The sequence below is a fragment of the Ursus americanus genome, chromosome 3 (assembly GCF_024610735.1).
Source record: "Ursus americanus isolate L20-20 chromosome 3, mUrsAme1.1.p, whole genome shotgun sequence".
NCBI classification, from domain to species: domain Eukaryota; kingdom Metazoa; phylum Chordata; class Mammalia; order Carnivora; family Ursidae; genus Ursus; species Ursus americanus.
In genome coordinates, this window is record NC_142129.1 from 44,718,454 (window position 1) to 44,743,719 (window position 25,266).

General features: G+C 37.5%; 1 protein-coding gene across 2 annotated transcripts in view; it reads right to left on the reverse strand.

The window, feature by feature from the left end:
• The window catches only part of GARS1 (glycyl-tRNA synthetase 1), a 44,427-nt gene that overhangs the window by 12,365 nt on the left and 6,796 nt on the right, over positions 1-25,266 (reverse strand). Inside the window, exons 2-11 of one of the 2 annotated variants that reach the window (XM_087860943.1) lie at positions 19,956-20,057; positions 19,136-19,238; positions 17,949-18,090; positions 16,435-16,523; positions 15,550-15,626; positions 11,898-12,043; positions 9,590-9,739; positions 5,645-5,807; positions 4,378-4,542; positions 257-365 (exon numbers count right to left, since the gene is read on the reverse strand). In XM_087860943.1, the coding sequence (XP_087717069.1) occupies positions 257-365; positions 4,378-4,542; positions 5,645-5,807; positions 9,590-9,739; positions 11,898-12,043; positions 15,550-15,626; positions 16,435-16,523; positions 17,949-18,090; positions 19,136-19,238; positions 19,956-20,057 (1,246 nt within the window). Of the gene's footprint in view, positions 1-252; positions 366-4,377; positions 4,543-5,644; positions 5,808-9,589; positions 9,740-11,897; positions 12,044-15,549; positions 15,627-16,434; positions 16,524-17,948; positions 18,091-19,135; positions 19,239-19,955; positions 20,058-25,266 lie in introns of both variants that reach the window. The other variant, XM_087860944.1, reaches the window with a different exon arrangement.

Below are 25,266 nucleotides of genomic sequence, written 5' to 3' on the forward strand. Positions count from 1 at the left end.
CAACACTCGGAAAGACATTCAGAGCACTCTTCTGAATGAATATGCTTCTTTTAAAGACCAAACATTGGGTGGGTATGTCAAATTACAAAGAGACTAGGAAAGGAGCAATGAGATGGGTAGAGTAATAGGTTTAAATAAGTGTTACCACAATATCCAAAACATCTCAGTTTATCCATAGAATGTGTAGACTCGGATTTATCCATTTTCAAGATGTTTACACTTTAGACCTGAGTTGCTGCAGTGACCAGAAAGGATATGGGCTCTTTCAGAGGTTTCTCAGCTACAAGTGGGACTTTGGTGGCTCGAGCATGACAAGAAAGGTCATAACAGGAACGATCAGCACATCCGACAATCTCAATCCAGCCCTAAGGAGACATAATAGATAAAAACACTTACTGCACTGGGTTCATTCACAGATGCACGCAGATTATAAGTAACTTTCACATACCCAAAGATAATTTACTTTAGCATCTCCACTCAACTTTTACAAATGTTTGAAATGGGAATAGTTCTATACATCAGGCAGCTAACAACCCTATAAAATATAATTCACGCATGTACACAAAGTTGTCTTCTTATTTCCTGGGCAGATTTATTTTGCCATATTGTGAATGTGGGGTAAGCTAATATGTTCTAGGATTTAATAATGGAAATAAAATGTGAACCTAGACAAAACCAGTAGATGTGCTTCAAATTTGAGACCATGATTCAAAATGAATCTGGCAGAAACCACTAGTCTCTCTGGATGAAGTGTCTATTGCTCTCACAACCTGGCATCACACGGCTGTGCTAAACACACAACTCAGCTGGCCATGAACGTGGGCATTTGTGTTCAACTCAGTTTCTTACACAACAAAAGAAATCTCAATAAAGAGCAGGTAACGTTGAAGTCACAGAATTAAACTTAACAGCAACACCACCACATATATGTTAAAGGTTTATTTTAGTAGATATCTAGTTAGTCCACATGAATATTCATATTTTGCCTTTAATCCAAACAGTATGAAAAATTCCAACTGTCACAACTGCTAAGCTTTCCAAGCACGTGTTACCACATGGGGTGCATAGACTATAAAGAGGGCAAATATAAACCTCACAAGCTCAGAAACCCCAACACATAACAACAAAACAGAAATTAAAAGAACGAAACCTAAAATCATGTAACCTGATCATCTGAGATTTACCACAGATGTCAACATATGTATATACTAAAAGGTAAAATTACAAAAACATGTCCGAGAACGGCAAGCAACAACTCTGGGATAGTGGTTACCTTTGAGGAAGAAGAGAAGGGTGCAGCATTAGCTGCCTCAGTAACTTTTTTTTCATTAAAAAAATAAAATATGAAGCACTCAAAAAGGAAGTGTTCAAGTCTTTTCTTGAATGCATGGATTGTCTAATTTCTATTTATCAGACTGCTCTACTGATGGAATGTTTCACATGGGGGAGGGAAACTCTTTACCTGTTTTATTTCCCTGATTAAAGTGAGTGAGAAACAATTCTCCTTTGTTCTCTTGGGCTACAATGGAACAACTTTAATAGGGTTTTGGCATTTCCTTTGCTTTATAAAACATGCTCAGAAAATGGCACCAGTTGTCTACAGTTTGGTAAAATGTTAACAATTATGACATTTTATAAAGCAACTAGTTTAACAAAATCACTACTGTGAGGACTTAAAACAATAAAAAGTCTGGGGCGCCTGGGTGGCTCAGTCACTAAGCGTCTGCCTTCAGCTCAGGGAATGATCCCGGCGTTATGGGATCGAGCCCCACATCAGGCTCCTCCACTGGGAGCCTGCTTCTTCCGCTTCCACTCCCCCTGCCTGTGTTCCCTCTCTTGCTGGCTGTCTCTCTCTCTCTGTCAAATAAATAAATAAAATTTAAAAAATTAAAAATAAAAATAAAACAATAAAAAGGCTTTAAAGGAGTTCTCCCCTCTCCTTGAAAGATCCTGTTACTTTCGAGCTTCTGGTTGTAATTTTCCAATGACCTTACATAAAATGCTGTAGCCTAATCTCAATGCTGGGCCCACACTTTCCTTTTTCCAATTTTCTTCTTTAATTAAAAAAAAAAAATGTACGTACAACTGACATGAAACATTATGTTAGTTTCAGGTATGCAATATAACGATTCGGTATTTGTAGATAATGCAAAGTGAGCACCATAAATGAGCAGTAAGTCTAGTTAACAGCCGGCACCATCCGTGGTTCCAGAATTTAAAGGACCTACTTTCTTAGCACAACACAGCATTATTAACTACAAGTCACCATGATGGTCATCACACCTCCAGGATTGAAGCCCACATTTTCTGATTCTCAAAACTTGACGATTTAGCCACGGCTCACAGTGACACTCAGAAAAGCATGAGCAGGAATGTCATAGGGTCTATTAAAGCAGTGTAGCACAATGGTTAAGAGCACGGGCCTGGAGCTGGTTCAGACCCCAGCTCTACCACTCACTGTGAGACTCAAGCAAATTGCTTTAACTTCTCAGCACTTCAGTTGTCTCAGAAATAGGACCTGTGATGAGGATTACATAAGATACTACATATGAAGCATTTAGAATGGTAAGCACAGCCCTTCCCAATTATACATGCTGAATGAACAAACAAATGAAGGAAATAAAATGTAATCCAGGCCACATTCAGAATCTCAAGTGAGATAGCAAGAATCTGTGTCTGCTTTAACAAAATTACAGTCAGAGCAAACTAAGAAAGGGAACTGGTATGCAACAAAGAGAAGAGAAATAATCTTTTCTCACACAACACAGAAAATACTTTATTGGTTTGATTTGCAAATACGAGGAAATTCTAGAAAATTTAAAACATGTAAAGAAATTAATATTCATCTATATTCCAAAAATAACTACTACTATCATCTTGGTGTACGTATGTCAAGCAAATCTGTGAGGAAAATAAAGTAACAAGAAAAACCCAACAGATTATAGAAATTCTTTCCTAAATCCACAAAAGAAAAAGAATATATTTAAAACAACATCAATAACAGCCACTACAGATATTTGCATACCATTATGCATGTATACATGCGTGTATGTTTGTAATGCATGTAAAGCCATTTAGAACAGTTCTAAAAAACCCCTAGGGCTAAGAATGGTTTTTACATTTTTAAAGGGAGAAAGAAGAAAGAAAAAAGGAAAGAAAAGAAAAGAGAAAAGAGAAAAGAAAAAAGAAAGAGAAAGAAAAGGAAAGAAAAGGAAAGAAACAACAACAAAGAAGCAACAAAATTCTGCAAAGCCCAAAGTATTTTTACTACATTTACTATAGAAAACATCGGCAGACCCCTGATGTAGGAGAGACGTGAATCACTTTGGGGAGATGTATACAACTGGAAGTCTCACTTTCTACATAATATTCTTCAGAATTACTTTTGCCTTTTATTTTACAAAAAGGACTCATTACTTAAAATGACTCATTTTTATTTCTAATTCTTAAAAATGATTTAAAAGAAAGTCATTTTGAAAAGTAAAGAGTGAAACCAAGGGCACCTGGGAACGAATGACTGTCAAAAGTCACTGAGGAGCCTCTCTAGCTCCAAAGGGAAATGCCAGGAGGCTCTCAGGCCCCTTGTTCTGGATGCCACCTTGTTCCCACCGCCACCAGGGCAGAAAGCATCTTCTACATACAAATGTCTTTTTTTCTTTTGAACTTTTTTTTAAATGTTTGTTTATATATTTTTAGTAATCTCTACACCCACTATGGAGCTCAAACTCACAACCCTGAGATCTAGAGTCACATACCCTATATCCAAATATCTGTCAATCCTAAACTCCAGTAGGAACGTTCATGTTTGGGAGGTGGGGGTGGTAAAGTACAGTTAAGCGGTAGCCTGGAGGTCTTCTCTGAATTATTATTAAACACATGAGAATTTGAGAAAAGGTAGTTCCTAAACAAGAGATCATAACCACTAGTCTATCACCAAAACCTAACAAATAGCTCTCTAAACAAAGAGCACTATGTCTTTCTTTACTCAGCCTACCACCATTTTCAACGTTTGCTAGGGTCCTGGTCAAGAAGGAGGCCACCCCACCTTAGCTGTATCCAGGGATATTACCCAAAACACCCCCCACCCCAGGAATGTACACACCAGCACTGCCCCATCACTGACCTTCCCTTTCTGTCTCTCTTACTCTCTGTCTCTGTAAAAGCCATCTAAGTCTACAAAGGGCTCTTGGGACACAAGAGTAACCCCTTTCTTATAAGAGGGCAGGAGGCAACTGCTTTTTCCATTTTGCTTTGGAAAAGCCCTCTTTTCTCTTTGTTCCACTCTGACATAAAGCACACAAAGAGCAATTTTGATATCTATGCTCCTAAGTTATAAGTGTGAAGATCACACGCTAACGACCCTTCCATTCTCCTTACATAGGATGTTTTAGATTCGGCATCCCAACAGTCGCAGGCATAGTGGGCCATCTCGTTCTCCATGTGCTGGCGGAAGCGGAGTTTATCTGGAGACACTCCAACCTTCGTGAGGTAGAGGTAGATGCGGCCAATGAAGTAGCCTAATACCGAGTTGTTAATCACACCCTAAAAATCAATGAATAAATAAGTAAATAAATAAGAAAGCAAACATGCAAACAAGCAGAGAGGAAGGAAAAAACACACATTCTTTCAAAGACCAATCTACCATTCTCGATTTATTCACATTCTACTGGAAAATATTTGAAACACAAGGTAAACTAATTTATCCAGCTTTCAGAACAATCTCAAATACCCAGATGTGATTATGGCTATTTTTAAAGGGGTTAATGTGAAGTTAACAAGCTGATAATAACAGAGTTAGTTATTCAAAATCTTTCTGTCATACTCACTGGGTCAGCAAAATTTCAACCCAATACCTCATACCTTCTAAGTCTACAGTACTCAAAATGCCATTCATAATAATGACCCTACAGAGGGGCAGATATATTTCTTCTGAATTAACAAAAGTAATAAGACATGTTGAAGGGATTTTAATATACCCTTATCCATTGAAGTTTGTGCACCCCTTATTGTATATATCATCTGATGATTCCAGTACCAGAAGGATCTTAGAAATCATCTAGCCCCATCTCCTACCCACTGTAGGGCTCTTCTCTGCAAAATGGCTGGCAAGTTATCACCCAACTCCACTGGAATATTTTCAGGGGCAGGAACTTCATTGTTCCCTGGGGCGATTCATTCCACTATCAGGCAGCAGCCACTATGAGAAAGTTTTCACTCGCTCACTTCTCTAGACAAATGATTAGAGAAATTCTAGTCTATGCAAGACTTTATCCAAACTGCTACGGGTAACACAGAAAAGATTAAAATCCAGAGGACTTGCTCTCGTGAGTCAAAATGTCTCCCCGAAAGTAGTACATATTGATAAAAGTTGGATTGATAGGCCACAGCTCAGACCAAGATCTTTTTTCCAAGTGCTCTGCTCAATATTTGTTTCATGTTAGCCCCTGGCTACAAATTGGCATGTTCAGATAATTTCCTCCCACTATAATAACAGTGTAGGATAAATACTTTATAAAAACAAATACTATATAAAAACTAAAATGACTACTAAAATAAGTATTTTGTCATCCAGTACACAGAATCTGCTAAGTGCTGCAGACCCTAAATCAGAACAACCTAAATGAAGTTACCTACAGAATTTTACCTGCTCAACAGCATCTCCTAGGCGCATTTTTCGAGCAGACTGTCCGCTGACCTGGGCTTTTGCTGAATATAAATAAAGGTGGAGGTCTGCCACATTCTGAAACTTGGGGTGGTCCTTCTCACTGGGATCTACAAAGTGCTCAATTTCTGCCATTGTGAATTCTCTGGAAGCAAAAATATAAGGGATAAAAGCTGCATGCTCAAGTATAAAAAATAAACTAGACCCCCATTTTCAACTTTACAATGGTATATAGGCCCTCATACTACAGGAATCTCTTATCACTAAACCAGAAAGTTGTTTCCTAAGGGAATGGCAAAAAAAAAAAAAAAAAAAAAAAAAGCTGGATTAAGTTTGTCTGGGTGGCTATTATTTTTAAACATATTAATGAAAACTTTACAACTCACCTAAATAGTATTTTAAATAAATAAATACGATCAAACTTCCCACAAATATTAACTTCTGTCTAATGACAAAGACTCTTTGCTTGCCCAAATTTTAGTCAGGCTCCTAAACCTCCTCCTAGGCCCATCTGTATAGTTCTTTGTAAAATCCAGTTTCAGCAAGAACCCTGGTAAGTCAGTTTAACCAGAATCCCCCCCCCCCCCCGCTATGTGATCACCTCTGGTATCTTTTGTGGGTCTGTCATCCTCCACCATCCCCCAGGTGGTGTCTGATCACCCTGGCCTGTTTCCAGCAAGATCCCATTTCGTTGGTTTAGCCAGAATCCCCCTTGCCTTGCCCCTGATGGTCCCTCTTAGTAGTTTTCTAGCCACTGACCCCCCTCACCCCACACCTTGGCTATAAATCCTCTCTTGCCCATGCTATATTCAAAATTGAGCCCTGTTCTATACTGAGATCTCTTTTCCCCTAAGTCTTGAATAAAATCTGTTTCTACCATCTTAACTACAGCCCATCTGTTCTTCCTTCCATACTAGGCATAACAACAAAAGATTATTATTTTCAATGGAAAGTAATTTCTAAAGAACAGATTGATAGTTTTTAATATTAGGAAAACTTAAGCAAATGTCAGACACAAAAAAGAAATGAGATACTGAATACTGACTTCCAAATCAAATGGTGTTCCTTATAGAACTAGCAAGTCTTTATAAATACATAATAAATGAAGTTCCCGATATTTCCTTTTCAAAGAATGGGAAATTAAAAGTGAAGTGAAATTGTTCTTTAGCTTTTATAGTAGTTTGGTTTCTTCCTTTTTATTACTCTGAACAAGTAAATGACTGATAATGGTACCATACAGCTGGATTCTTTAGAGTAACAGCTTCTTGAATAAAGTGTTATTCAAGGCGGAGGACATAAGACATGAATTGAACAGGCTAGCATCAAGCTAACTGCATAATGATCAAAGAAATATGCATATAGTAATGGTTTCCCAAAGAGATTTCTCTGAATGGCAATTAAGCAGCTATTGGGGAAAAGTGTTTTAAGTTAATTTTATGAGTCAAAATCAAATCTCTCTTCTTTAAACACACTCCGCCACACACATTTACTTGTGCACTTTCATGATTATCTCAGATGTTTTAGAAGTAATGAAAAATTGTTTAAATGAGTCCTAAAAATACATGAAATGCACTGCAAAAGAGCTCTGATTTTTTAATGTTATCTTTTAATAGTATTTCTTACTTGGTCCTATAGCACCTATATCTTGTCTTTCAACTACTATCAAACATCTTCTGTGTGCACAGAAATAGGACAGAGACGAAGCACAATGTCTGCCCTCACATAGCTTATAGGTTGGCAGATAGCAACAGAACATCTAAAATGCAAAGCATATCAAAATGCAAAGGGCTCTGCCCAGAATCCCAAAATAATCTGCTGCCAAAGCCTTTCCATCTGCTCTGTCAAATAATCCCAGCTCACAGACAGGAGATGGAAATCAACTCTAACAGTGATTCTACCAGTGGTCTCTTGTCTTTGAGTGCAGAGACTGTACCTGAACCATGGAAAACTGTAATACATATAGTCTAGAAGACAGAACCAGCCAATCAAAATAAAAATAAATTTTTAAAAATTTCGTATGAACAGTCTAACTCCCAACCTAAATAAAAGAAATCACAGCCATGCAAAGACTAATCACCTGGTAACTCTACGTCATCAAGAAGAAATCGCAACACTAAACAAATACTAGCCATGGAACAAAAACCGTCGGGATACTGGCTTGTGGAAGAATGAGTGGACTTGAGTCAGGATCTTACAGATGCATATAACAAAAACCAGCCAGAATACAGATAGGATGCTTTAAAGTGAAAATAACCAAAATCTAAAAATGACCAAGGAAGCCCCACGGACCTGCTTTACCAGTTAGCTCCTAGGATCACTCCTCAGTTAGGAGCTTTTTCGATTTACCACTTTCTATTCCACAGCCCCCAGGTTTTGCCTTACTTTGTGGTCCTTTTATAACTTCCAAGAGCTACTCTACGTTATATAAATCCTGTCCAAAACACTGGCTTTAGACAAAGTCAGTCTTACTGGGCTTCCTCAGTATTTTGGAAGCATGCTTGAAGACACTACTGGAACAGATGGAAAGCCAAAAAACAATAGGAAAAAGAGAGGCAGAAAAACCCAGACGCCAGGAAGTAAAACAGACTCAAGCCTGACAAGTTTTTCATTGTTATTATAGCTGGTTAAAGTTTCTGACTACCTCTTCTTTCCGCACGAAGGCCCAAAGGGATCCCTCCCACCCCATTTCTCTAAGTTGTATAAGGCCCTTCCTCCACGTGGTACCCCCTGGTTCAGAAGGCTGAACCAATCATAGGCCTGAAGAATCAGTTTGGTCAATACATCGGGGCATTTCCTCAGTGGCTGTCATGGGGACTAACAAGATTAGGCAGGTGCTTTGGGTGCTTTGATGTAGAGTCAGTGGTTGGGATATGCTATGACTGAAGCCTGTAATTATAGTGAGTTAGAAAAAAGAAGAGATCGGGGCGCCTGGGTGGCACAGCGGTTAAGCATCTGCCTTCGGCTCAGGGCGTGATCCCGGCGTTATTGGATCGAGCCCCACATCAGGCTCCTCCGCTATGAGCCTGCTTCTTCCTCTCCCACTCCCCCTGCTTGTGCTCCCTCTCTCGCTGGCTGTCTCTATCTCTGTCAAATAAATAAATAAAATCTTAAAAAAAAAAAAAAAGAAGAGATGGGTGGGGTGGTGGGGCTGTGGAAAATCCTTCTGGAGTCTTTAAGATAGTTAAGTTTACCCACATATCTTATTTTTTACATGGAATTTATTACGCCAAGAGAGGGTATCAGTAAGAAAACACATAGAAATCACAAAAAGCTTAAGTCATAAGCAGCTAAATCATAGTAAATTTCTAAAGAAAACCATAACTAAGTGCTAAGATGCCCTCCCACACACTCCTGGATATATCCGGCAAAAGGAGGTTATTAGAATTGAGACAAGTGAGCAGACTAGAGTAAAGAGAAGCCAGCCTGCTAGCTGGCCTGTCATATAGGCACCTCAAGGGTCTGGAGGAATGTCAGCTGGTTATGGAAACACCCAACTCCAGCACTACCGTTTGCCTTGGACACCCAGCAGGACACACCCAGCCTTGGACACTCCCCTCATAATTGTCACGCAGCCCCACTTCACCCTACACTTACATACATCACCACTGCCAGAAAATGCCTTGGTTTAGACAATTAAGATCCTGCCATCCTCTAAACATATGACAAACAAGGGGGAAAGATCATTTTGGAGCAGGTGAGAAATGTGATCTATCCTTCACCTTCCCTCACTTCAAGTTCTCATGAGTTACTCACAACTACCTGATATCCCAGAGATTACAAACATAAAACATCGTTTTTTGGAGGACAAAAATAAAGACATGGTCACGTAAGAATGAAGCAGAACTGTTTCAACATAGCAAGGTTCCCTTTCTCATTCAATGCTGAGCTCATTCACAAATTGTAATGGAAGAATAATATGGGCAGTACCTGACTCTGATCAACCCAGACCGAGGGGAGATCTCATTTCTAAAAGAATTTCCAATCTGGGCAGCAGCAAAAGGCAACTTTCCTTGGTTGAATTCCAAAAGTCTCTTGAAATTCAGGAAAATCCCCTGTGCGGTTTCTGGTCTCAAGTACCTACAAATGTAAATAAATCAGTCTGTTAGAAGGAAAGAAATTAAGTTTTCCAAAAATCGGAAACTCTAGATACAAATCCTAGTCCTAAATATACTATTTTCACACAAAGCAGTACGTATATGCTCTAAAGCAAAGGATTAGGAGGAGTAGACATTTTCCTTGGTACCAAACATTCTCAGGCGAGTGTTAGAGAATATATCAAGCAACAGGTATGGAAATATTAATATTAGAAATGTCATTTTATCAGTCCAGTAAGTCATATATCACCTCTCTCTCAATGTCCCTAAAACCCGATTATTTACATGGAGGCGGACAACAATTCAGATCCTTCTGAAAATAAGACCTTGCCTAAGTATATGCCTGTTAACCCAGGTATCAGAGTGTAACTGTGGCTACAAAGAAGCCCGGATGGGCTCACACTCAGCATTAGAGCTCACTCATCACTATCATCACACCAGGCCAGGCAAATTTCAAGGTTTTTCCCATCATTTTCTCCTTTGTGGTAGTCTACATTTCCAGCCAGAGAACGGCTTCTCTTTTTCTCCATGTTTTAATGATGCAGTCAAGCAAATACACCATGATAGCCATTGTCCTCTTCTCAATTTTACAGAAAATATTATTTGCAAACACATCAGCTAAGAAAGTTTCCCAACACTTTACTTCAAAATAAACATTTTATGAAAAGAACTTTAAAACAAAGAAAAAAATAAAACATAATTGTACCCTCTTCTCACTCTCATACACCAACTTGTCGTTCTGGCGGTCCTTTCCAGGTTTCATCCAAAAGAAGTATAACTACAGTTGACACGCATTTTTTTTTAAATGCTGTTAAGACTTTTAAATTTCGTTTTTTAATTTATTTTTAAGTAGACTCTATGCTCAACGCGGGGCTTGAACTCATGATCCCAAGGTCAAGAGTCACATGCTCCACCAACTAAGCCAGCCAGGCACTCCTCTGTGCATGATTTATAAGTAAAATGTGTAAAATGATGTATCCTTTATTTTTCCATTTTCTAAATAATCATAAAAATTTCTCATATTTAACAGCTGCAGAGTATTCTACTAAAACAATCTACTTTACTATAACTTACTTAACCATCTCAAGTTTTTGGATAAGTAAGTTATTTCTACTTTTAATCTATATACTCTTGATAAATATAGCTTCCTTTCCTTTAGAATTATTTCCTCAGATAAATTCCCAGGAGTGGGCGGACAGGTCAGAGGGTCTGGCCCATTTAATGACTCTCTGTGTGTACTGCCAAAATGAAAGGCTTACCTTTGGCCTCTTTCCATAAAATATCCTAAGTTGACATAGTGTGTGACTAAAATAATTCCAGTCATACATTCTGTCACAATTAATTTTTATTATTCTTTAGTTCTACTCCAGGAAACATGATCTATCTAGCTTCATCTAACCAAAGCCTACCCTCGATGACCCTACAATGAGACCGTAAGAAAAACATCAGAAGTTATGAAGTGGAATACTTTGGCTAAGTTTGTTAACACTGAGAGGGAATCTGTCAATATAAATTCTAGTTCTGGATCATACTATAAACTGTTCACCTTTCTTTACTGTGAAAACCACATCTTTTAAATAACAAGCTAAACCTATGTTGTTCAGTATGGTAGGCCACTAGTCAAATGCCTAAATTTAAATTAACTAAAATTAAATACATTTTAAAGTTCAGTTCCTCAGAAGCACTAACACCCTTTCAAGTGCTCAGTAGCCACATGTGGCTAGTGGCTACCATATTGGATAGCATAGATTATAGAGTATTTATACCACTGCAGAGAGTTCTATTGGACAGTGTTGATCTAAACTAAATGGTTTCTAAGTCTCCTTTAGCAATAAGTTCAATGACTTTCAAAATCATTCTTCAACTATCTCTGCTGCCTTATCACCACAAGATATGATGATCACAGACTTCTGTTTATTTTGTAGCAAAAAAAATGATCACATACACTAAAAAAAATATATTCAGAAAGAATTAGAAGGAACAAATTTAAGAATATGTCTGTTATTATTTCTCCTTAAAATATTTACCTGTACTTTCTACATATCATTTTTCAAAAATTTTCCTTCATGGCTGATTTGATGTTTACTTTTTATTACAACAATTTTAGTAACTTCATTACATAAAGAATAAGTGATACATACCCAGGCATGTTTCCTCCAGGCCCAATGAAGGTCTTGAACATTAAGTTAAAAGATACTGGAGGGGAGAGATCATTTCCAGTAATGGGGGATTTTACATTATAGTTCACAAAAAGATCCCCAAGTTCCTGCTGTCCATAGTTATCAAGCTAAAGGAGAGGTAAAGAAAATAATTAACATAAAAGACTGAGGAAAAAAACAGGGCATAAAAGTATTGTATATATAAAACCCATCCATCATTAAAAGTCACCCAAAATAAGAACAACAAAGTTAATCTAACCTTCAAAAAACCCAAATTAAAATCATAACCAGTTCACTTTCTTTTTTTCAATTTACCATTTAGCATTTCAGAAAAATGGAGTATCTTTCTGGGACCGACCTAAAACTCACACATTCACCATTTTACAAGGAAAGATAAAGAAAAATATCTCTGGCTCAATTATAATAGTTGCTGACTGGCAAGAATCTGAAATCATATTAAATAAGTTGTTTTTTTTTTTTTTTAAGATTTTATTTATTTGTCAGAGAGCGAGCACACAGCAGGGGGAGAGGCAGGAAGAGACAGAGGGAGAAGCAGGCTCCCCGCTAAGCCCGATATGGGACTTGATCCCAGGACCCTGGGGTCATGACCTGAGCTGAAGGCAGACGCTTAACCAACTGAGCCACCCATAAATGTCCCATAAATAAGTTTTCGAGGTTGCATTTTACCACTCTGCATATTTAAGAGTCAGGTACACTTCCCTGTCTATTAATTAAATGTGCATATAACTTTTCCTTCCCACTAGATATTAAGCACTTCAAGGTAGAAACTGTTTCTTATTCATGTCTGCTTGTTCCAGTGTACTGCACATTTTATAATTGATAACCAATGTGAAACTCTCTAAAATGATGTATGACCTCCAATTCAAATAGACTATGACAAACCATTTAATACTGAAGAACATTCAAAACTTAAAAAAAAAAAATCTCCTAACAGAAGCAAAATAATTAGATAAATCAACTCGTGGCCATAAGATCTGAGGCTCTGGAGTCAGAAAAACCTGGGTAAACTGCCCAGTTCAACCACTTACAGATTGTATGACTCAAGAGTAAGTTCTTACCTAACCTCTCTGAGCCTCAATTTGCTCATCTGTGAAATAGGGAAGCAGCATCTACTTCACTATGAAGGGCTACTATGAAGATTAACTATGTAAAGTACTTAGCACAGGGCCTGGCACACAGCATACACGACACCACTTACTAAGTGTCTTGCCAAAATATCTGATTGGGCCTCTAGGTCGGACTACCAAATTACAAGTAATATAGAAACAGGAGAACATGTGAAATAGCACCAAAATAACGCCATCAGCCAAATCTAGATGTTAGAAAACACTAAGAAGCAAATGTCTCAACTTTAAAAAATAATTTTTTAATGAAAATACAAGGAAAATTAGAGATAAAGAACCTAAAGATCAAAAGAGATTTAAGAAATATATCAACCACTCACAAAGTATGGACTTTATCTGGATCACAATTCAAACAAGAAAACCTGATTAACATTTAAGACAATGTAATAAAATGATGTTTTAGATGTACTTCAAAATAATTTAGGAAAAGGAGGCAGGAAATGGATTCAACAAAATTTGGTAACATTGTAGGAGGTTCATGGGCCTTTGGCCATGAATCCACTGGGGCCATTTCTGAGTACTAGACCACAGTCCCCAACTTTTCACTGAAGGTTATGTTGACAGCTTGTATGTATATCTGATATGGCAAACCAAAAAACAGACTGCTCTCTGGGGCGCCTGGGTGGTTCAGTTGGTTAAGCGTCCAACTTTTGATTTTGGCTCAGGTCATGATCTCAGGGTCATGAGACTGAACCTTGTTTTGGGCTCCTGCGTTGGGCTCCTGTGTTGGGCTCCACGCTGGGAGTGGAGCCTGCTTAAGATTCTCTTTCTCTCACTCCCTCTGCCCCTCCCCTCACCAGCACACACATACATTTTCTCTAAAAACCAAAAACAAAAAAAACAGACTGCTCTTCTAAGACCATGGATAGGAGACAGAAAGTCACGGTTCAAACTATAAATGACTTAATTAATCAACTAATTACTTCCTGCTTTGACAATTGACACGGAAATGAAAGAAACTGTTGAGATCAAAGACACATACTCACAAAAGCTTAGTAAGTCTAACATTCTAAATGCGAAACAGTAACTTAGGGGTAATTAGAAGTGCTTTTCATTTCTTCTTTCTAATAAAGGTCATGCCTTTGGGAAAGAAAGGAAATTAGAAATGAATGTTTGGCTATAACGGTGTCAAAATCTAAGAATTGAGGGGCGCCTGGGTGGCACAGCGGTTAAGCATCTGCCTTCGGCTCCGGGCGTGATCCCGGCGTTGTGGGATCGAGCCCTACATCAGGCTCCTCCGCTATGAGCCTGCTTCTTCCTCTCCCACTCCCCCTGCTTGTGTTCCCTCTCTCGCTGGCTGTCTCCATCTCTGTCAAATAAATAAATAAAATCTTTAAAAAAAAGAAAATCTAAGAATTGATTTACTAAACCATGAGCAACAATACTAAAGCAATGAGCTTCAAGCAAAGGATAAAATATACCTCACAAGGACTAAAATAAATTGGCAGATGAGTCAACAGCCAAATTAAGATTTTCTTTCAATTTAAATGAGGAAGGAGAAAATTTCTCAGCTACTGTTAGAAACCTAGATACCACAGGGAAAAATCAGCATATTTTTAGAAAACAACGCAGCAGTGGAAAAGTATCCAGTAAATTCTCATGAGAAAATGCAGAGGTAGGGATTCCTATATTCAGACTCACACATATATATACCAATATAAAGAAAATATGTATAAATATAGCACTGGTTTCTGCGTGTGTATGTACTTTTTTGCCCAAGGAAGTAAATAAAATTTAAGAGGTGAGCCTTGGTGGACCTCATGATCAAACATGGTGTTGGAGAAACGTATTTTGCTTAAATGGGTACAGAAGGTGACAGATCAGCAACATACATACATGAATGTGTGCATCTTCCTGGGGGAAACAGGTACCGTTTTCATAATATTTTTAAAGTGATCTGTGACCCAAAAAAGGGATAAGAACTACTTCTGATATAGAAGGTATTCCTGCACTTGGTAAAAGTCAGAACAGATTATCTCTATGGTCTCTTTTAAGTTTTCCGTAAACTTTGCCTACTTAAATAGAAATTGTAAAACTTTTCATCTATAGGAAAAGCAGGGGTCTGCTCATTGGGCTCTAAAGAATAACTGCATGTAGTCAGGGACAGCACAACCAGAAGCAGACCAAGTGGCTGATAAGACAGTGTTCATAAGGGTATCTGTCCCCAAACCTCCACATCGAGACTGAACACTATTCATCATTAGTCACTCCTCTGGTTTTTGTTATTAAATCCAGAAAATTGGTTTCCAAAGATATAGAACAAATTTCATGCCTATTTACACTGAATTGCTAGTTTGGGCTAAAGTGTTAGCCACAAAAGGTAGAGAGAGAAGAAAATAAAAATTCAAAGAGAGACAGAAGGTAGGTAAACTCCACTTCCTTACAATTGTGGCCTAGGTCAGCACAATGTGGAATTCAACAGGCACCCAACACTGTAAGAAAGACAGCACCTACCTGTGTTGCTGTGATAACATCTCTAAAGTACTCACCTGCGCCAAGACACTTTCCATCTCTGATTTCTTCTCAGCAGAACACTTCTTATCAGACATCAATTTCTGTAAATGAGCTACAGGAACAGTGTTGGTACATGTCAATTTCAATCAATGGCTAAAAGGACAATGCACTTTGAGTTTCAGTGTTGGAGAGGTAAAAAATGAATCCAAGGATAATGTTCTAACTTTATATAAATACCGTGGTTGATTTTACAGGGAGAATCATGATACCATCCTGATTCTGTTGCTGACTTAGAATTCCTAATTATCATATATAACTTCTTTTTGTTAAATAAGGGACTCAAGTTGTACAGGCATACCTCGGAGATATTATGGGTTCAGTTCTAAACCACCACTATATAGCAAATACTGCACTAACGCAAGTCAAATGAATGTTTTGGTTTCCCAGTGCATATAAAAGTTGTTTGCCCCATATTGTACTCTGTTAAATATGTAATACCATTATATCTAAAAAAATAAATGTATACCTTAATTAAAACATATTTTATTGCTAAAAAAGGCTAATCATCACCTGAGCTCTCAGCAAGTCCTTATTACTGATTACTATAACAAATATAATAATGAAAAAGTTTGAAATATTACAAGAATTACCAAAATGTGAGAGAGAGAAAGTGAGCAAAAGCTGTTGGAAAAACAGCACTGATAGACCTGCTTGACCCCGGGCTGCCAGTATCTGCTGAGCACAGGTAGTGGGCAATAAAATGAGGTCTGCCTGTATGGTTAAGATCTGTGCAATTTACTCTTTGTATATTATGCCCCAAAAAAACTTTAACAGAAAAAATATGAGAAAAGTTTAACCTAAACCCTTTGTTTTGATCAATTTTACTTGGAAGAATATTTATCCGAGATGAAAAACCATACCTTTTAATAGATGGTCAGCACGAAAACACTCTCCATTTTTTACATCTTTCACCATGAAGTCAGCAAATTTGTCTACGTGGCCAGAGGTCCTATGTTAACAAATGCCAAGCCAATTTGTCATTTTCATACAAATTAATACATAAACTTTCTGTTCTAAGATAATCCCCCTTCTATATGTAGTATATCAAGCTTATATCTGTGTATCTGGAAGATGGAAGCTCCCATATATATAATGATGTACCCACAGTAGATAATAACGTAAGCCAGAGAAAGTTCTTCCTCAAATCTATCTCCATCCTTTCTTCCAAGCTCTTCCTTCCCACAGGAAAGAGACATCAACTAGATTATACTCTTCCACAAGCTGTCATAAAGTATGTGCTACCTTGCAGAATCAATTAATCCATGCCTATCCCATTATTAATGATTTACGCAAAGACCAAAACCAAGGGGAATTTGACTAGGCAAGAATTCACGATAACTCAGTATAGATCCTGAATCTTCAGGAGGGAGTTTTCTGCCACCGAAAACTGTATGGACACTGGTATTTTCTCTTACATAGTTCCTATTAGCGGAGCAAGCAGCTAAAGAATAGGTTGTCTTGATCTTTGAGATCCATCATCAGGAATTCATCTTATTTTTATTGGCTGAAATTATTGAGAGAGCCCAAAGGATGCAAACAGTGAAAATTAGCTCTTTACCAGGCAACACTAAATGAAGTGATGAGATAGAAAATATAAGGATTTTTCTTTCTATGTTCTAGCAATCCTGCCCTGCTTTCAACAATGTTAGTAAGAATAAAATAAATTTCAGCACTAACACTTCAACACAAATAGCAATTGATTTTAAATGTATACACACCTTTGCCCAGGACTTCTAAAAACTCAGAGTAAGGAAATATCATATATACACAAAATCCATCTATCAGGATGTTCGGTGGACTCAAAAATCAGGAAAAACTTATTTTTTTTTAAAGATTTATTTATTTGAAAGACAGTGCACACGCACAAGAGGGGGGTGGGGAGGGAGAGAGCCAGCGAGTGAGCGAATCCTCACGCGGACTCCCTGCTGAGCACAGAGCCTGAAGTGGGGCTCGATCCCAGGACCCTGAGATCCAAGAGTAGGCTGCTTAACAGACTAAGCCACCCAGGCACCCCAGGAACAATTTAAATGCCTATGATATGGCAGTAGCTAAATAAATTATGGTATATCCACAAGAAAATGCTATGCTGTCATTAGAAATGCTTTAGAAGAATATTTAATGACATAAACAAATGTTCACCTGTATTACATGAATAACATGCTGCTAACATTGATGTATGTACAAGGACTTACAGAGAAAGAAGACAGGAAAACAACAATTTTGACATGGCTGCCTATGGACATTAGGTGTATATTTTCTTTGTTTTTCTTTATTTTCCACATTTTTACAATGACTATGAGTAGTTTTTGTCATCAGGAGAAGTTACTTAAATATGCATATTAATGAATTTCAGCCCCCAAAGTAGAATTCTTACTTTAAAACTGGCTCAGGGGTAAGCATGGTACAATCAATCTCCAGGATCTGTTCCTCTTGGATGAAGTGCTGCCTCCAGGTCTGAATAATATTGTTCTTCAAAGCACATCCAACTGGCCCAAAATCATACAGACCACTAACACCTATAAAATATGAACAAGGAAAATCCGTACTTTACCTTGTCATTCTGAGCAAATTAAAGCGAGGAGATGTAAGAAACCGTAAGACTTCACATATTCTCTAAAGAGGTATTAAAGTCAACAATTCAAACCCCTCAATACTGAAGGGATTACTGGAAGTAACCCTGTAGTTCCAGCTAGCTGACAGAAGTAAAATTAAAGAGCTCTTACTCCATTTACTACTTCTATATTAAGAATTCCAAGTAGGATTAGCAAAAAACTAAAAGCAAAAGATGTTCCTCCATATATGAGAAACAATGAAAAACAGATTACAGTTTTCTGCCATAGATCTAACTCGTTGCATCAGCTGATAACAATGATGAATTGTAGCACCCGATTCTCTAATTTATTCCTGGATATATAAGCCAGGATCGTCTTGGGTAGATGAGCCACTATATTTAAACCTCAAGTTAAACATTTAGAGATCTGCTTAGCCAAACTAGAATCAAGTTTCAGTAGCAAAGTACTAAAACTCTAATACTGTTGCAATGATCTCCACTGACTATGAAAAATACCACTGTACATTTAATCAGTGAATTATATTTACCTACATACCTTCAGAAAGCATTCAGAAAGATGCAGAGATTTACCTACATACCTATGAAGAATGTTTTTCCTGGCAGTTGCCGTAAAGAATAACCTAGGAACCCTGGCTTCTCACTGCCCTTGTGTGAAGGTGTACGATACAGTTGGTCAGTGTTACAGTGGCCCTCGACTGCTCCAAAGAAGAGTCTATCTGATAGGTACGTGGACATATTAAGTGCCTCATACCTGGGCCCCTAATAATTCCCTACATCCTAATGGAAAAAAGCAGTCTTCGAGAAGAAGTAGGGCGGAAAGGAATAAACAGATTTCACACCAAATGGCCAGTTCTAAACAAACAAAAGCAAAATATTCTCTGTTTTACGTGATCTGATACAATTACTTATCAATTGAAAAGCCATCTTTTTGGTTTAAGAACGACAGTAAAGCCACCAACAACGTAATTGCTCCATCATTAATCCCCTACCTCCATAAATAGCAAAAGCTTGATCGTAGAAAAACCTCCTCTTGAGGGTATCTTCCATTTTTGCTCTGTCTACAATGTCATCTTTGGGTTGTAATGCTAGCTCCTGTAAGGGATTTTCAAACAGAAAACATGTTATTTGGGGTGAGAGGAAATACGAATTTATATATGTGAATGTGGTTTATTCCTCAGCAAAATTCAATATAAAATTTATCAGACAAGATTTTGATGCATTTAAAAAACAGAAACCTTAGGGTTTTTTCCCCCTTTCAGTTATAGAAAAGATACCTTTAACTTAATTATTTAGGAAGACTAAGCTTACTTAGATGCAGATACTGATAAGCAATATCTGAATTGTTAGTGGACCACTGAAGTGAGACAATGACTTAGAACTCCAATGGGAGATTTACTGTTTGAAAGATCTGGGAGCAGGTATCAGATGGATACACCTTTTCCTTAAAAGAAAAAAAGTTTAACACAAAACCATTATTTCCAGGGATAGAAGAATTCATGAAGAAGAGCAAGCACATTTAAAAAAAAAAAAAAAAGAGCAAGCACAATGCCTTCCAGGGAAATTCACGGAGTATATTAAATCTAGGATTTAGGGGAGGGGTGGGTCAGAAGTATTCAGAGAGGCTTCATAGACAAGGTGACATTTTGAGATGTGGTGTGAAAGCAGAAGTCAGCCAGGTAGAGGATAGGAAGGTATGCTGGATAAATAGAGATAAGGCAAATGATACCCCTTCAGAAACTTTTCTAGGTCTTTCCCACCCAAAGAGATTAAATAAAGATGACATTCCTCTTTTAGGATCCCAAGACTCACCTTTGCTTCCAGAACCCTCTTCCGGGCTTTGAGCTCAGCTACAGCTTTGTCGACATCTACTTGGGGTGCTTTATCTTCTTTCAGTTTTCGTACAAGATCTCCCTAGCCAACAAAGAGAGTTTATATTCAGGATTGGTTTCGGAAGTGAAGAAAAGTTATGAATGTGTTTTTAAGCATGCCTTTTAAAAAGTATCTGTGTAAGAATGAGGTACTCAAACGTTTATTATGTGAGATGTCATTATAAATAACTGAAAGTCTTTGCCCTCAGCATTTATAATCCAGCGAAATGCACAAGTATACAAATAACTATGTTCTAAGGGTAGTTAGTACTACTGTACTTTTTTTCCTTTTGGGAGAGGAGACAGGTGGAAAAGGAGGAGAGGAAAGCATTGATAAAAACTGTGAAGAACAAGGTTAGTACTCAGAACACAGAGAACCAATAAATAAACCACCCTCCCCTTGAATCTCTCTCTGACTTACAAAAACGACCCTCCTGGTTTTCCACCTACTTTGACCATTTCTTCTTAGTCACAATTAACTCATATTCCTCTGCCCTTTTCTTAATTGTTAGAATTTTTCCTTGATAATTTCTCTAGAAATACTTTGTTCACTTCCAACAACCTACCACCTGTACACTGATTCCCACACTTATGGTAATGCGGTGGAATAAGTAATCCGAAAAAGCAAACAAACAAAACATTACCTATACGGTCTAGGAAATTTCAAGCTGAGAAATTAAAGTTGTCGAATTCATAGAGCCTTTGGGTTCCCAACAAAAGTAACTGCTCTCTAGAGAAGTAGGCCTATTAGGATTCTCACAGGTCAAGTTCACCTAAATAGTAAGCATTCAACTAAAGCCACCATAGGTGAGACTCAGTGGACATGACAAATAACAGAAGGAGAGCCTCCAAAGTATTAGAACGATCAAATACACTTTGTAAATGCTTAAGACGTTAAAAAAGGAAAGGAAAGGAAAGGAAAGGAAAGGAAAGGAAAGGAAAGGAAAGGAAAGGAAAAGAAGGGAAAAGAAGGGAAAAGAAGGGAAAAGAAGGGAAAAGAAGGGAAAGGAAAGGAGTCAAAAGCATGAGCAAAGAACTAGAAACTATCAAAAACAATCAGGAAACCTGACAAATGACCACACAGGTTCGGGTCCAAGAAGACAACAGAAGAGTGGGGGAGGGCCAAAACGGGTGACAGGCAGTGGGAGATAAAGACTTCTCATTATGGAATGAGGAAGTCACAGGAATAAAAGATACAGCATAAGGTACTGTATGGTGCTGTAATAGCACTGTATGGTGACAAATGGGAGCTACAATTGTGGTGAGCATAGCATAACATATAAACTTGTCATATCACTATGCTGTACACTTATATAACATTGTGTGTCACTATGCTTCAATATAAATAAATACATACATAAATAAGGGGGTAAAGAACCACATAGATGATCTAGAAATGAATCACTGAAATTAAAAATTCACTGGATAGGTTAAACAGCAGATCGAAGTTGAAGAGAGAATTAGTGACTTAGAGTACAGACCTGAAAAAATTATCCATGCATAATCCATGGAATGGAGCAGAGAGACAAAGATGTAAAAATATAAACAGGGTAATGAGACACAGAAAAAAGAGAGCCTGACATTCATCCAACCGGAATTCTCAAAGAAAATAAAATGTTCTATTTGAAAAGATAATGACTATGAATTTTTCCATAACTGCTCAAAGACACGAATTCTCAGATTTAGGAAGCACCATGAAATCCAAACATACAAAAAAAAAAAAAAACCCTACACCTAAACAAGTCTGTAAAACATAGTATTTATGAGAGATTAGAGACTGGGTTTTAATTCCTGATCAGCTAATTGTGAAACCTTGAACAAGCTGACACCTCTTTGAGCTTGCTTCCTCAACTGTATGATCAGGATAAGACCTCACCAAATTGTTATAAAGAGTAAATGAAACCATTTAAGTAGAATATTTTCAATAGCACCTAACAAACAGCATACAAAAAAATTACAGTTATCATACTATAAAACACCCCAACTTGGTTGTCGCTGAGTTATTTTTCAAACACTCAAACCTAACTTGTTTATAACCGAATTATTTTTCTCTGTCCTAAACTTGCTCCTTCTCCTATGTATTGCTTTCCATACGTTAACAACAAAAAAAACCCTACTATTTCCCAAACAAGAAATATCAAGTTATCCTTCTTTACCGTCAATATCTGGTCAATTTCACATTGCAATCTTCTCTCTCCTTTCACACCCCATAGACTAGATTGCTAAAACAGATTACCAATTTGGTTCTCATCCAAAAGTGTCTACACTTAAGATATGCTCACCCCAAACTACCCTAATGCATGTCATTTCACTCTGACCTTTGTAAATCTTTTCACAAGCACATTGCATTCCCAATTTGATGACTGTTCCTACCCCCATGCTTTCAATAATGTTTACCCTCGGGGTGCCTGGGTGGCTCAGTCAGTTAAGCATCTGACTTTCCATTTCGGCTCAGGTCATGATCTCAGGCTCATGAGATAGAGCCCCATGCCAGGCTGCCCACAGAGCGTGGATCCTGCTTAAGATTCTCTCTCCCTCTGCCTCCACCCTTCCCCAACTGCACATGCGTGGGCACTCTTTCTCTCTCTCTAAAAAAATTTAATAATAATGATGATGGTGATGATGATGATGATGTTTATCCTCTTATCCAAAAGCACTTCCCTTCACTTAACGAAATTTACTTCCTGAATGTCCCAACCTTACAACTGCTTCCCTCAATGCTGTTTCAACTAAAGGCTGAGTTTTCTCCCATACTCCTTGATCCTCAGAGGCTGGAAATGGAATAAATGTCCTCCTTATTCCCCTATGCACTTTCAAACTGTTTCTTCTTTGCTCCTTCTAAAACCCAAGCTCCTTTGAAGGGCCGGTCATTACCCTTTCCCCTTGTTGACATTTTCTTAAGCTCCCATTTACTTCCCCTCACTCAGTAACAGTTTTCCTTTCTGTGATTCACTCTACTTCAGAATGTCCTGGTCAGGGGGTGACAAAGATGTTCATAATTATCTAACCTAGAACCTAACTCTGCTTACATGTAATTATAAGTATTCTCCCAGTTTTAACATACACTGAGTTTTCCAGGAATGAACCCAGGAAAATATTTTTTAGTAATTTAAGTAATTTTTTAGTAATTTAAAGGAATTTTTAAGTAATTTAAGTAATTTTTTAGTAATTTAAAGGAAGACTATATACTATTTTGTTCACAATTTTACGGAGAATTATTATTTGAAACAAACAAAAAATAACATGTGACCAATAGCAATGTTGTCTGGTATCTGAGCAACCAGCCGGATATACCTTTATCCCTTTATCAATGTGTACCCATTGCAACTCCACTCACTGTAAATCTATGTATAGGTAGAAGCATCTGCTTACTCCCACGTAACTTCCAGTGGATTCATACCCAAGAATTTACATATTGAAATGCACATTATTTTATTATAAATTACTTTATTTCTTTGTATTACATTTAAAACATTATGTGTATACATATTTTTCTTTCATTAGATTTTGTAGATATTTTGTACGAATTTCATTATTGGATAGTAATGGGGAATTCCAAAATATCTGCTGTACAAGGGGACACTGGGTTTGAAAGTTCAGAGCCACTGAATTAGTTATTCCTCTTATTCTTTATCATATGCAAGTAAGTCTGGTCTGTTATTACACTAGTAGTTTCTATTCTATTATCCTGACCTCTCTAGCTAAAGCAACATCCTCAGTCATCTTCCAACTTTATTTTGGCTTCTTCATTACACTTACAATAACTGAAGTCACACAATCAATGCAGTGGCTTATTATTTACATGCATTTTATTTGTCCCTGTCAGAATAAAAATAGGCTCTTTAAAGATGGGAATTCTGACATGTCAGTTCTGGCACTCAAATACTTATTGACTGATATCACAACCTAAACCTAGCAAAGTACAAAGCACTTAGCAGTCAGTAAATGTCTACTGACTTACTCTCTACTCAGTGCTGCTTTTCCTTTCCTCTACCTATCAGAATACCTATCTCATAAATGTTAACTAACAGTGCTTTTTCATGAGGATAAGAATTCCGTGAGAGCCTTTGTTTTGAAAAGAGGTTGGCAAACGGTAGTTCTTTTTGAACGTCTGAAGAAGCAAGCAAGTAGTTCTTTTGAATATCTAACCACTCTGTGTCAAGAGTTAGCATTCCCACATACTTCATCTACCTTTTCTTCTGAAGCTTTTCAGAGAACACTAGCAAGCAAGGCCACAAGCAGAGGCAGGAAGAATTTAAAATAAATTCCCCTGAAACACTTTTTTTGTTGTTGTCTTTTAAGATTCAGGCATAGAACACATACATCAAGGAAAATGCAGCTATTAAAAAGAAGCAGTGTGGGGCACCTGGGTGGCTTAGTCGATTAAGCATCTGCCTTTGGCTTGGGTCATGGTCCTGGGGTCCTGGGATCAAGCCCCTTGTTGGGCTCCTTGCTTAGCAGGGAGCCTGCTTCTTCCTCTCCCTCTGCCTGCCTCTCCCCCTATTTGTGCTAACAAATAAATAAATAAAATCTTTAAAAATAAATAAACAGAAACAGTGTGAGAGTAAGGATACTTATGCTGAGTTAATCATCTGTAAAATGCTGTGAAGAAAGGAAATAATCATGTTTATTCTGAATAATAGAATAATAAAACCATGATTTATAATGATCCAATTCTGAAAACAAAAGACCTGGAGATGATCTAAACATGGAATGAAGGTACTTAAACAGTCCTAATATCTAATTATTTTCTTCCTTCTTTGTTCACTGCTTAACTGTATTTTGGGTTGTGCTTACATGCATGTGTATGTGTGCTGAATACAAGTGATGTGAAGTATCTCTAAATTATCCTTAAGAAGCTTAGTTCCTGGATACATTCCTACCATAAAGACATATATTAGAACTAAGTGCCTGTGATTATAAAGCGGAGTAGCTATTAGATGAGAAATCATTCCAAGGGATCTTCTTCCCGGATCCTTCATATACATCATGGTGCATATTCAGCCGGCCAAGCAAAACCAACAAGAAAACATTTGCTCACCTAGCTTTACATATATGTAGGTAGAAGAATTCTGTTAAGATTGAGCTCATCTCAGATTCCCAAATGTTTTATAATTATTGAAAAAAACTTCATAAACTTTTCATTTACCCTTTGTGGATTAAGCAAGAGCTTTAATGGGTACTCTTAGTCCAGAAAATCAAAGCAGAGAAAAATCCAGGGCTCTTCACCCTAAGTCTTCTTACTACTACCA